At 42.2% G+C, this 13,820-nt stretch overlaps 1 protein-coding gene across 5 annotated transcripts in view; it reads right to left on the bottom strand.

Annotated features, from left to right (window-relative positions):
* The window catches only part of LOC146064045 (uncharacterized), a 47,030-nt gene that overhangs the window by 10,761 nt on the left and 22,449 nt on the right, over positions 1–13,820 (bottom strand). For 3 of the 5 annotated variants that reach the window (XR_014471735.1, XR_014471734.1, XM_083177096.1), the window contains exons 3-6: positions 13,232–13,476; positions 9,851–10,516; positions 3,951–4,059; positions 2,226–2,387 (exon numbers count right to left, since the gene is read on the bottom strand). Coding sequence is in view for 1 of the 5 variants with exons in the window: in XM_083177096.1 (XP_083033222.1) it covers positions 2,226–2,387; positions 3,951–4,059; positions 9,851–10,516; positions 13,232–13,476 (1,182 nt within the window). In the remaining 4 variants the exon portion in view is untranslated. The remainder of the gene's footprint in view (positions 1–2,225; positions 2,388–3,950; positions 4,060–9,850; positions 10,517–13,231; positions 13,477–13,820) is intronic. The other 2 variants (XR_014471736.1, XR_014471737.1) reach the window with 2 other exon arrangements.

Below are 13,820 nucleotides of genomic sequence, written 5' to 3'. Positions count from 1 at the left end.
ACTCACGATTTTTGCGCCAGAACTGTATATGGCAGCAGGATTCATGTAAAACATGGACTGACTACATAAACAGTTATCTATGTGTTCTACTGTATGTAGGGATTTTAGCTGTAGTTTATCCATGTCTGGATTAGGTCTTCTGTTATTATGTTTCGGGGAGGTATAAAGACAGCCCATTGGCTCCTCCTCAGGAACAAGCCTTGAGAAAGATAGTCTATCTATCGAAACCAGTCGACTGCTGTGGATATCTAATCAGGAGAAGAACTCTACCTGGAGTGATCTAAAGCACATACGGGGACACCTGTGGTTTTAGACATCTTATGCCTTTATTGTCTACTTTCTTGGTGGACTACCCTGTTTGGTGAGAGTCTTGTTTGCATTTAGACTCCAGTGTTTTTATTATGTGTTTGTTTTCATTAAATACGGTGCTACACTATTTTATGATTCATTCTATTACATATTTCCATCACCATTGGAAACGTGTGAGCTGTATGCCCATGGTGATGTCAGTGTCTCTCCTTATGCTACAGTTCTCTTCTTTTCAGTAGACCATCTCAAATGGTACGGTTATAAATATCCTGTGACATACTTCATTAGAAGTGTTACATTTATCTAAACCAGTGTTTTTCAACCACTGTGCCGTGGCACACTAGTGTGCCTTGAGCTGTTCTCAGGTGTGCCCCCAGATCTAGAGATGCCCAAACCAGTTTACAGCCACCACCAGTTCAATTGTTATTTACTGGTCTCTTCTTTTCATGTAAAAGGCCAATGTATTTTATTTGTGTGTACCTGTGGGGACCAGTGTGATTGTTTGTTGTATGGGAACCAATAGGTTTGTTTTTTTTCCTGTGGGGGCCAACGTGTTTTGCCCTGTGGGGATCTCATGGTATGCCTTGGCAATTTTTAAATCTTATTTAGTGTGCCGCAAGGTAAAAAGGTTGAAAATCACTGATCTAAACAATACTTTACTATCTTGTTGTATTTTCTGTTTCTTTTTTCAGGCCTAATCAACCTGGAAAATGGTGGATTTCTTAGAATACCCGGCACACACTAAGCTTTTTTAGTGGTATTGTATGGAGGAATGTGAGGTGTTCCATTCATCTTAGAAATGTCTCAGAGCTGCTAAGCGCTTAAAATATTTTGTTGTTCTTTTAGTATTCAATTTACTGCTGTTTGCCCTTGTACCGCTTTTGCCAGCTACAGATGGAAAGAGAGGTACGGTCGCCATTGCCAGCAATGGGAATCCAGCATTTCCTCTCTGGCCTCAGCAAAGACTTCCAGACATTGCAGAGTTTCCGTCTGGTGAAGCTGTCATACAAATGCACAGAGTGGACGTTGCGCATGAGTATTACATATAGGACTTTAAAAATATGGGTAAGTATATTTTTTGACTTTACAGACAACTTTATGTTGCTGATCTCATTTACTGAACTATTTGTGAAGATGTGGTAATAAAAAAAGAATTTCTGTTGCCATTTAGTCCAGCAATAGAAGATCAATTATTGCTCTGATTGAGTAAAAAAAAAAATAGCTGTCAGCAGTAAGGCAAGCTTGATGTTTTGCTGGGTAGTTTGAATATGTGCATGTATGGACTTGACTGGAAGTTTCAATTTTGTATATTTCTATAAAAAAAGAACAACTGAATTGAAAGTGCTTACCTTTTGGTGAATAGACCCCTTTGGAAATGGCAAGATGCCTTTTAGGCGTATGGCAGCAGTATTCAACATACGGATAGATACAGCCATCCAGTTGTTGTGGAACTACACATCCAACAATGCCCTGACAGTTTTAGCATACCCAAGTATCAAAACTGTGACCGGGCATGCTGGGATATGTAGTTCAACAGCAGCAAAACTGTATCAGGACATGCTAGAATGTACAGTTTCACAGCAACTGGAAGGCAGCTTGTTGAATACATCTGGTGTATGGTAACGGAGAACCATACTTTTCGCTATATAGCAAATGGAATTACAGCAGTACAGATAAAATTGAGAATGCTACAGATAATGATTGCAACTTGAATTTTATATTTATAGAAGCCCTTTATGAATGCCCCACAGACGTACTGAGCTGAGTGTGTATAAGTATAACTTAATAAGGAGTAGATCTGTTATCTGTAGCATGGTAAGGTTACAGTAGTAATGCAGCATGATTAGATGTATGGCAGCACAGGCTCTAGTTCCCATTTAAATACTACGAAGTCTGTAGAATAAAACCAAGCTTACATTTATATAGAAAAATGTGTCTGTATAAAATAGAACATTTACAACCAGCCTGATAGGAGAATATTCTTGTCCCATAGTCTCATTGTGGCCATCAGGCGGCTCCTGCACATCCTGCAGCAAGTTCCCAAAGGCCTGCTCTTCTCTTAGGGCATTTTCCTCCTCCTTTATAACAAAAGAGCATTTTAATTATATTTCTAATTCTAAGACAAATCAGAGTGCATCACTGCAGTGCTAATTACACAAGAAGAAAAAGCAGGCAGAGGTAAAGCATTTGCAGTACAAGTACTCTGTATTGTTTTTTTTAAACAAACTAATGGTGTGTACACACGGGGGCGATATGGCTTCCGATGTTCCCAATATAGTGAACATCGGAAGCCATATCTTATATTAATTGTCGGCTTTTTTGGGCTAACGAGCCCGATGCGCAAATCGGCAGCGATATAGTGAGGGCAGGCAAGACTATATGGTGCAGATCTGCACTATATAGTCTAAATTGTCCCTCTGCAGCATGTCGTGCTATGCGAGTCCCGATGTGATCTGATTGCATCGGGACTCGCATAGCACGGCATATCTGCTGTGTTTACACACCATAAGATTTATTTATTTCACACAAAACATGAAGAATACACACAATCATTTGCATTTATATAATGGTGACAATGTGTACCCATTATAGAAATACAATGGGACCAGAGAGGCCCACACTGCACCTATGTTTTATAACTTACCTTATCAGAGACCTGCATCGGAGCTGCAGCCAGAGCTAAAAAAAATAATAATTGGCAAAATTGCCGCTGTGCATGCGCGGTAGGGATTTTGTCTGGAATACGGTGGGTGCCATGTTTCCGGAGACTTGCCCATGCACAGTAGGCTCTATCATGATGCGAGAGTCTACTGCACAGTGAACAGAAGGGGGCCCACCTGGTGTCAGCAGATAGGTCCCCCTCCTCTGTTAAAACACCCCTGCACACAATTGACCAAAGACCCGAAACATATGCATATCAGCGGTTAACACAGACAATGGTGCACAACAGAATCTAATGCACTGGACCTCAAATATACAGCAGCATAATCAAGTGTACCTATGAATTAAAGCAATCTGTTATAGTGCAGACTGCATAGACATTGCTGATGAATAGTATAGCAGTACAAATTGCAGATGCCTGTGGGCTAATAATTATTATTTTTCATACACGGGATATGTCTGCTGTATTTGAGTGTTTTTTTATTTTATTCATTTTAAACCTAAAGCCCTATACACACAGGGCATTTTTGCCTAGCCTACATGCTGAGCGATGTAGGCTAGGGAAATTGCCCTTGAGCTTACCCGGTGATGTGCGTATTGACGATCTGTGCAAACTAACTTTCCTGATGCACATGTAGGCGATCTAACTAGATCTTACCTACATGTGGGCAAGATCTGAGGGAAAATGGCGATGCACGGGCCCACACATCGCCATGACTCGGGGGCATACACACCGAGCGATCCATGCTTAATTTCGAAGCGATCTGGGCAGATCGCTCGAAAAAAAGCTAAAATCGCCTCGCCCCCTTATACTAAATATCTATTTTGCTATCAATACAAGTTTAAAAAACTGGGCTGCCTATGAAAAACTGCATTGGCTGTATTCCTCCAATGACATGTTTGTAAATTACCAGTAGTGAGCACAAAGAATTGTGTGGAATAATTTAACAAACAGACAGCAGGGTATGAAGACGCCAAACCTCAAGCAAGGCTTCTGTTCTTAACAGCTGATCTTCAATAGTGCAGAGTATTTCTTGTTCATCCACGTCCCAGTCAGTCAGTTCCACCACGTCCCAGTCAGTCTTCCTACTGCAATATAAGTAAAAGTTTAGTAAACAGTTCTGTGCTTTAAAAATTCTCTTACATTCAAAAAATATTAGAAGACATTAATGAGTGACAAATTGTCTAATGTCAGCATTAAAGTTTTTTCTGATAGTGTTTTTGAGCAGTGTTATTTGTATAATGTCAAATAATTTAGACACCTCTCCTTCCCAGACAACTTATATTTATCCTACATACAATTATGAAAATAAACGTGGTTGATTGCAATGGCAGATTTGATATGCACATTGCGTAGTCTGACATCCCCCCTCCCCCCTTTTGGTCTTCACCAGAAACTGCCGTAAGGTGGTAGAGGCTGAGCTTGAAGGTTGCACTGTCTTTTAAGAGTTCTTAGGAAGGCATCAAATAAGCAAGCAAAATAATGGTTGAACATAGTCAAGGTGGTGGTTATTAGCACAGGGACAGAGAAGGAGGAGAATGGGTAATTTTACATGAGGTGAGTAACACAAAGGCAAATTGCAAAAGAGATTATGCCTAAAAGCTTTATGGTCCAAATACTCATAGAATTAGTTTAAATAGTATACTAGATTCAAATCTTGTGCCACAGTGACTTCGGCAATAACAGATACTCCTTTTAGACATACTACCTGGGAATTACATGGGATTTTAACTGCTGGGTAATTTTTCTGGGTGCAGCCTGGACCCTTTCACACTTACAGCAGCAAATTACCGGGTGAAGCAGTTCTACCTGGTAATTTGCTGAAAAACCTGGATTCTTATGTCTGAAAGGGTCAACCCGGGTTGTAAATCCCGGGTCCTCAACCCAGGTAAAAAGAAGGGTCAGAGACCTGGGTTTTAACACCCAGGTTGACTGTTTCAGACATACCGAAATCCCGGGTTGATGTGCGTTCATGTGCAAAAACCACGATTTTGGAGTATGTCTAAAAGGGGTATGACAAGAGCAGGAACCAGTTTTCTTTTTTTTTTTTTTATTGAGTATTTTTTATTGGTTTTCCAAAATAAACAAAACTTACTAGCATGAAAGACCGGCAGAGGCAAAATAGGCACATATCAAATGAGCACGTACATTGATTTGCGCATATACAGAACGATAGGGTTACATCGCAGTACTGAATGAAAAGGTCATGGTTCCCCACACCCACATAAGTATAACATAGTTGCCTGAAGGCGCCATCCAGACAACCGTTAAAACAGGATATACAAAAGCGCGTTTGTGTAATGATTAGTACTGAGATGTAGTATTATGTCATGCTCAAAATGAGCTAGCAAGGAGAGTACTTCCTGCCGGAACCTCCACACCAGTTCTGATATAAACCTAACTAGATCTAACAAATTAGTCCTAAGAACCCCAAAACAACCCTTCCCACAACCCCCCCAAAGGACCCAAAATAAACCTCCCCAAAACCCCCCCCACCCTGTATGACCTACCCCCAACCTAGGTATACCTGGATCCCATAAGTAACCTGCCCTCACAGCTAACTACAACTAACTCTAAAAAGGGGTAAAGTAGTGGCCTGTAGCTTTTAATAGCTACCTAGCCTTAAGTCCTAATTTCCCCCTCACTCCCATCCGCCCTCCCCACACAGACCTATCTAACCCCCCCCCCCCTTCCCCCCACTCCATGTAGCGGATAACAAAACGAATGACTAGTAGGGGCAATATAAGCAGAGTCAAATCATTGTGAGACCTAAGAACAACTCCTCTGAGCACTTCGGATAGGACAAAAGATAAAAAAAAAATATAAAATAAAGTAAGACTATGCAGTAAGCAAAGCACAAAATATAGAAATATTGGGCAGACAAAATTTAGACATTGTTTCAGATTTGGCAGACATACACCCCAATGTCATTTAGTCCGGCCAGGTGTCAACTTGTTTCATACATCTAGGTACTGCGAATCCGGGAATCCAAATATCCCCACAGTAAGACTGTAGCTGCCAGGGCAAAAAGACTGAGGCTATTCGATCGAGTCCTGGAAACACATATGAGCAGGATAGAGAGCCAGGTGCATATATCTGGAAGTACACCATCTCTGCTGCTGCTGGATGAACATCACCTTCATCAATCGAGTCGGGAGTAATAAAGGAGTGCTCTTTTTGATTTGATAGTTCCCTAGGCTGCTGAGGCGTGGAAATAGTGCAGATCAAGGTTGCAGGATATACAGAAGGGTTCTCCATCGGATCAAGTGCATGCAGAAGTCGTTGGGTAGAGGCATTAATGGCCTCGAGTATGTGCTGCAAAGATATTGACATTGTGTATTGTAGGTTGCACCCACACCAAGTATAGTGGTGAGACGGTGGTGGCTAGCACACCACCAGGTAGATAGGATAGTGCCTCTGGTGTAGTCGAAAGGAAAGTGTCCAGTGCTACAGGTGGTATACAGTGAGATCCAATGGACTTGTTAGAGCACCACAAAACAATATATAGGATGTATAGTGAAGAGCACTGGCAGCAGGCTCTATCTGTAGCCTAAATTAAAAAAAAAAAAACTGTTTCCAGGAGGCCCGACTCAGAGCAACTAAGTGTAACACAGTACCTGTCCAAAGGTGTATTAGCAGAAGCACCAGTATGCAAGGCACCGCAAATGGTCTGCAGCAGGAGGAAATATGCACGGATATCAAAGTCCAGGATATGTATCAAGAGCTGGGACAATGGACACAGCTGGGCAGGATGTCAGTAGAGGGTGGCAGCAGGAGTAAGTTTTCAGCCGGGTTCAACCTCCGTCTCCCCGCCTAGAAGCCGTGCGGCAGGCCAGAGACCGCAGCTCCCCATCTCAGAGGGCCAAGATGGTGGCAGGCAGCGATCCCTCCACACACCCCAGCAACAGGCTAGAGTCTCAGCGGTGCCGCGTCCCCGCAGCTCACCGCTGGCATCACCAGACGGGCAGGAGGATCCCAGCAACAGCGTGCCCGGCTCCCGGACCACCACCTCACCCGGCAGAGAAGACTGCAGGAGGACCCGCCGAGGTCCGTGATTGAAGGCTCCAAGATGGCGCCCGCAGCGCGAGACGCCACAGGCCCAAACAGCCACCTCTCCCCGTACACAGCAAACAGCAGTGCCGCAGTTGTCCCAGGAGGATCAGGGAGGCTTACGGAGGGTGAGTGGTCAGGGGCAGGGTGTTTGTGGCTTCCGGGACAGGAGATTTAGCAGGATAGTTACGGAGCCCGGAGCGCACACGTCCGCACAGTTAGTAGGTCAAGCCACGCCCCCAGGAACCAGTTTTCAGTAGGAAAAGCATCGGATGGTCTTACAAAAATGGAAAGATGGCCGAGACAGAACAGAGCTCCGATTTGTAGAAAATGTAATTCTGATATGTGTGTGTTCCTTTCAGTCAATGTGGATGTGAGCATAAATGATACGGTTACTGGTCTTGCAGGATTACTTATATCTTAGCCTGTTGACTAGGGCATGGCAGATTTGGGGAAAGCAGCTTTAACAGGTGGCACAGCTACACATGTTCCCTACCATTAATGTGAAAGTGCAGGGAGGCATAGTTGTGATCTTATGACATCCTATGACGTCTTCCTAGGAATGGTCCCATGAGAAATAATATGATGGTTGCACTGCATGTTCAATTAGAATTGGACATTATTGGTAAATTAAATATTAAATACCTGTATAATTATTCTGCAGTTAATGCTGGTAATAGTAGGGGCACTGTGGAGATTGGAGGTCAGAATAAGAGAATAAAGTGTCTATTTACTAACCCATTGGAGAAAGAAAAATAAAAAGGATGTACCAACCAATCAGCTCCTAACTTCCATGTTACAGGCTATATTTAAAAAAATGACAGAAGCTGGTTGGTTGGTGTTACAGTATATCTCCATTTACTTTATCTCTCACCAATGCTAGTAAATACAGATAAAGATAGAGAAGTGAAGGTAGGTGAGGTGTATAACACTTTTCAACTGCCTATCAGTCACTGAGGGGTAGAAATATGAAGCAGTGATAAGGGAGGAGAAGTAATAAAGTGCCTGGTCAATCAGCTCCTGACTGGTAAGTTACAGGCCGGGTTTAAAAAGGGACAGTTAGGAGCTGATTTGCTGGTAATAAAGTACCAGGCACTTTATCACGTTTCCTTCCTTATCACTGCTTCATACATCTACCCATAAATCACACAGAGTTCTGTATTTCTTACTCATTTCATATTTAGAGTAGCAGAATTTTCCTATGGCCTTTTCAGGTTTGGAAACCAGAGAAAAAGATGATTATCTTGTGAGGAAGACTTTCTCATGCATGATGTGGTAAATGGGACCTTCTTAGAATCAGATTAAGAAGTTTGATCTCCTCCAACCAGTCAGATGGAACAATTTTAGGAACAGATGAGGAAAAGATCCCCTTAGGATCAGAAAAAGAAGATGGCGTGGACTCAGTTGGTGGAGTCAAGATACTTTCCATTCTGATCATAGGAGCTTTTTTCATTATAAGTGGTGCACATTACATTCACCATATTGCTCATAATTTTTTGCAAACACATAACTGTGTGTGTGATACAAATATTGTGGGATGCTCGAGCACCCACAGCACCCCCAAAGCTGCTCCTATGATTTTGAGAAGCATAATTTGGGCATAGTTGTGGCAACAATTGTCAATGTGTGAGTACAGAGGAGGTGAAGCAGGATGGAGGGGGAGACGGGGAGTGCCAGAGTGCGGATGAGCGCCATGTGTCCCCGTGCAGGATGTGGCAACCTTTGGCCAGAGACAAGCAGTGCCAGAGCCATGACCCAGGATGACTCCTAGACGTGGCGACACCATCAGCCTGAGGATCCCCTGGTGTAATCCACCGGGTACTTCCTGACCAGCCAGACAGAGGCTGTGATTAGCAGTGTGGGAGCAGTGGACCTCAGCCCAACTCTGGCCCCAGGCCTCAATGACTCTCCCACCACCACACACGCAGGCTCTCCCTCCGTGGCTCCAGCCAGGGCCCCTGACAAGCTGGGCCCCCCTAGCCTTAGGATCCATCCACGCTGGCTGACTCCTGTCGTGTGCTGAAGGGGAAATGACCTGTTGAGCCCTTCCACTGCTGCCCTGTGTGTAGCAATGATCAAGATGGCGCCGCTGATGGCTGGTTAAATGAACAGCTCTCCTTTGCCATCTTTCGGTAATATGTTTATTATATTAACATTTATTATGTTACTGTACTGTTGATATATATTGTTGTTGTATAATGTATTTTTCTTGGTATTTCTTTTTTTTTTTTTGTGTTTTGGTATTTTTTTTGTGTACACGGTTACCATGGTGATGGTCCAGTCACAGTTGCTGATGGTCTCTCTAGACGGTAGGGCGGGCACGCAATCCCGACCAGTCCATGCTGTTCCATAGGTGATATATGTCTATATTAAGGTTGGTGTTGTTACATTCATTATCCAGATGACAAATTAATAAAATTTGAAACGTTGATGTAAATACCGGGTCCCGGAAAGTTTCATATATGATTGAAGGTTATGAGTGCCGCACCTTTGGGTCCTATTTTGATTTGCTGCTGTGAAGGCACCAACCGAAATTAAACCAGAGATTGGGAGTGCCAGACCCCATATATATATCTGTAGCTGTACTGTCACTGTTTACTTCTGCACTGTCACTGTTACTTGTTCCCACCCAGGCTGTTGCAAAGCAATCCAAATCTAATTCCTAGTATACGCAAGTATACCTACTGATTCTGATTTATTCACACAAAATACTTTTTTACTGTATATTAACCAAAGCTATACCATACATTTTCCGAAGTTAAATTTTGTATAATGAAATCAATTTTTAAAATTTTAATTGAAATGTTCTGACTTTTAAGAATTACTCACCTGTTATAATTCATTAGACTTCTGAAGAGCTCAGTGTTACCACTTTCCAAAGTAGTACTCATGTTGGGGTTCCTCTCGTGTACCGTGGAACAAGTGACATCTCTTTCTAAATTATATGTTCTCTTTGATTGGAATATGTTGAATAACCCGTGGGCAGTATGAACGCCACATGTACAATGGCTTCCTATAGCCGTACCACCTGGGAACTTGTCACATTTGGATCTAGTATTGAGCTCTACATTAGCCTGTAAATATGTTGGCGCTAGTTTATGACCATGTTGCCATTGATGTCCAATAGAAACTTTAGTCAGTGGCAAGCTCAACCATGGATTTATAGATTCATATACAGAATGACTAATGCTATCACTGCTGACACACTCAGCAGTGCCAGGTAACAGCTCCTCTAGCTGGTGATTTGCATTTCGCTCTTGTTCCAGTTCACATACAGCTTTGGTCAAGAAGTGGTCTGCATTCACATCTAAAGATGCCTCTATGGCTGATTTATCTGGTGGTCCTGGGAAAGAGTTCTCTAATTCAGTGGATAACTTTAACCCAGGTAATGGAGAAGCAGAAGTAATATTTTGTTTCCAAGCCATAAGTTGCTGTAAGTCACTTTGCTGAACTTGTCCACCATAACTTGTCAGAATCTTCCACAGCAGAAGACATCTGTAAAGAGTGAATAGGGCATTTATTGCAATAAAAACATGAACATCAGAACCATTATAACACAAGTAAAGAACACTGTACATGGACAGGAAACAAACAAAATCAGTTTTGTCAGAGGATACAAACGCCTCAGTACTCAAACACGGTTCTGGGTAATGGGTCGACAATGTCTAGTTCAACCACTATTGGTCCACAGTGACTAGTTTGACACCTAAGAATGGTCAACATACTCTAGGTGGACATGTACATGGTTGACACTCAAAAGGTTGATAATGGTTTTTCAATTTTTTGGGGTGTCCTTGTTGACATATGTCTACATGGACACTGTGTAAGAGTATGCTGCACTCGGCATACTAATATATTCTTCTTCTATGTCCACTTGAATAGTAAAATATGAATCAAGTTGGTCGGAACAAAAAAAAAACATGAAAAACTTCAGTCAACCTTTCGAGTGTCAACCCTGTATATGCCAACCTTAAGCTTGTGTCGACCTTCTGTCATTGTCGGCATAGGGTATGTTGACCATTCTTAGGCGTTGACCTAGTCACTTTCGCCCAATAGTGGTCGACCTAGTGACTCTGTTTCAGACTTGCTGGATATGGAGAGAGGGAGGCTGTGAATACAGAGTTTGGAGCTAGGAGCAGATCGGGACTGAGCCGCCATTTAAACTTGTAAGGTTTATCATTCTTCACATAAAAAGCTGAAGAAAAAAATATGATACAAGCATTAACAATGTGGTGCAATATATATTGTAAATATAGTGTTGTGTTGTTGTTGTAGTCTAATAACTTTTCCCACATACTGTACTAAACACCACATTACAATATTTTAAATAAACTCAGGGGCGAATTGCGAAAACCAGATCGAGACATATCTTGAAGCAGCCCTATTGGGGGGCAGGGACTGTTGAGAAACTGGGATCTGTGAAGGGGGACTGAATACACCATCTTCAACATTAAAAAAAACCCTCTCTCCACCCTCTCTCTCTCTATATATATATATATATATAATATATGTTACCTATGCAGGGTGCATAAGTGGAGCAAACTACAAAATAAACTCTTCTTGTAGCTACAGATAAATTTGCCTTCATCTCACCTGTGCATGGGTCATACAGGCCCATAAAAATTAATATTACCTAGATGTAGACATCTGAGAAAATCATTTATTTGTCTATTCCCTGGCCATACAGGTAAGGAGCAGCTGCTAGTAATGTATCATATACATTTACAAACAAAAGGGTGGTTCATGGATGTTCCCTGGTGGCCTGGATGGACGGACAATCATTAAACACAAAGCATCTCACCCACCCACCTTGTGGTCTACTTATCCATTCAGAAATGGTCCGGTGACCACATTAACCTGCACAGGTTAGGTGTTCTGCTCTCTATATCCACATGCTACTCGTCCCCCCCCCCCCCCCCCCCCCCCCCCCCCCACTACAAAAGGAATTTACATAAATGCAGTACAAGTACAGGCAATGCACAATACAGTTTCACACCATGGCAATAAACATCACATTACCTAGCTTGGGGCATTCTTTATTAATAAGGCCTACACAATAGACAAGCCAAAAACATAGCTGTGTAGGGCTTAGTGCCCTGAGTGACTTGCGGTTCCTCTGATCTTGGCCACTAACAATAAGAATGCCAGCTCTGTTGCTAAGGTTGCCTAACGCTCACAATGGATGCATACCTAGTGCCTGTCAATGAAAATAACATGAACATATACAAATAAATACAAATCCTGGTTGGTTTGCAAAAACAAATTCATTCTTTAATGGACAATACCATGTGCACATTTGGGTGGGGTGTGTTCAACTGAAATCTAAATTGCAGTGTAAGAATAAAGCAGTCAGTATTTACAGTGTAACTCTCTCTGCACATGTTACATCTGCATCTGTCTCTATGCGGCGGGTGGCAGTGGCACTGCCACACTGGGAAGAGAGAGGGTTTATGGAGGGTTGGACTGTAGGCTTTTTCAGACACCCGAATTCTGGGAGAGTCTCGGAATCCGGGAAACTGAAAAGGCCTCCTTGAGGGTTGCCACCAAAAACGGGAGAATCCAGGAAATCCGGGAAAGGTGGCAACCCTACCTGCAGTGCACATGGTTTTGTCCAGTAAAGAAGGAATTTGCTTTTGTAAACCAACCAGAATAACCCCCAAAGTCCCAAATGGGATTTTAGTTACCTGGTACGTTTCCTGTCAGTTCCTGTTTCAGCCACAACCACAACAGGTTGTGAATTATATATTAAACTGAAGTGGGAAATTAATCAACACTTTAGGGCTTTCTTAAATCTTCACAAGAGGTGCAGTCTTCACCAATTAAGCAACAAAACTTTATTAATATAGCAGACGTGATTACTGTGTCTAGTCCTTACTCCACCTGTTTCTTTTCTGGTGGAGCAATCTCCTGATGGAGTTTGGTTGGCATCAGGAGCCAGGCGGCAAATTGTGTGGCACTTAAAGACTCCTTACTATACTATTCAACTTTCCTGGCAGACCCAAACTTAGGGGGTTTGAATCAGATCATCCTAGCCAACTGCATTAGGGTAAAAATGGAAAGAAATTATGTCACCAGTCAGCAAGTATGTCTCTAACACCTCCAGAAAACTATGCTGAAATATGGAGCCAGCCCAGAAATCACAGCAGCAGTTTTTTTGCGAATAAAATAAAGTATAATTTGTGAAAAGTTAACAAATTACCATAAACATACCTAGTTGATAACTGAACACCTTTTTTCTTTATATTTTCTGTAAAAAGGCTGGAGAGTTGAGAAAGCTCCATCCACTCTTCGGGGTTCTGTGGTGGCATCTGTGACAACAGAACACAACATTGTCTTCTCCATATATGGCTAATGTACACCATACTGCTTGTGTCATTCTCTCTCATAGGCAGTTGATCCCACGCTGCATCTTCAAATGAAAGACGATCCAGAACCTCGTGATACCAATGAGAAGCCTGGAATGGTATATAACTAGAATTATATCATAACATGATTTATTTTACCTAAACATTTAAGCACCCAATAAACTCATAATGTGGAAACATGCTACTTTTCTTTTTTTTTTACAAAATGAGCTTATTATGGTATAGCTGAGCCTATTGCACAGTACATACTTGAGTCAGTATGGTAAAATGGCACCAACTGCAAGGCAAGCAAAGGCAAACTTCACACAGTTAGGTCATTTATGGGAATCAAGTGCAGTGAGACAGTAATGCTAACCACTACATCATCCATGCTGAACAGATAAACTAATTGACTGCAAGAAAGCCAAATTAAGTAGATAGTTCCTTTTAAGTGT

Source organism: Crinia signifera, chromosome 3 (assembly GCF_055691185.1).
Source record: "Crinia signifera chromosome 3, ASM5569118v1, whole genome shotgun sequence".
NCBI lineage: Eukaryota > Metazoa > Chordata > Amphibia > Anura > Myobatrachidae > Crinia > Crinia signifera.
The sequence above is the reverse complement of the archived record's forward strand: the minus strand, read 5'-3'. Positions and strand labels throughout refer to the sequence as shown.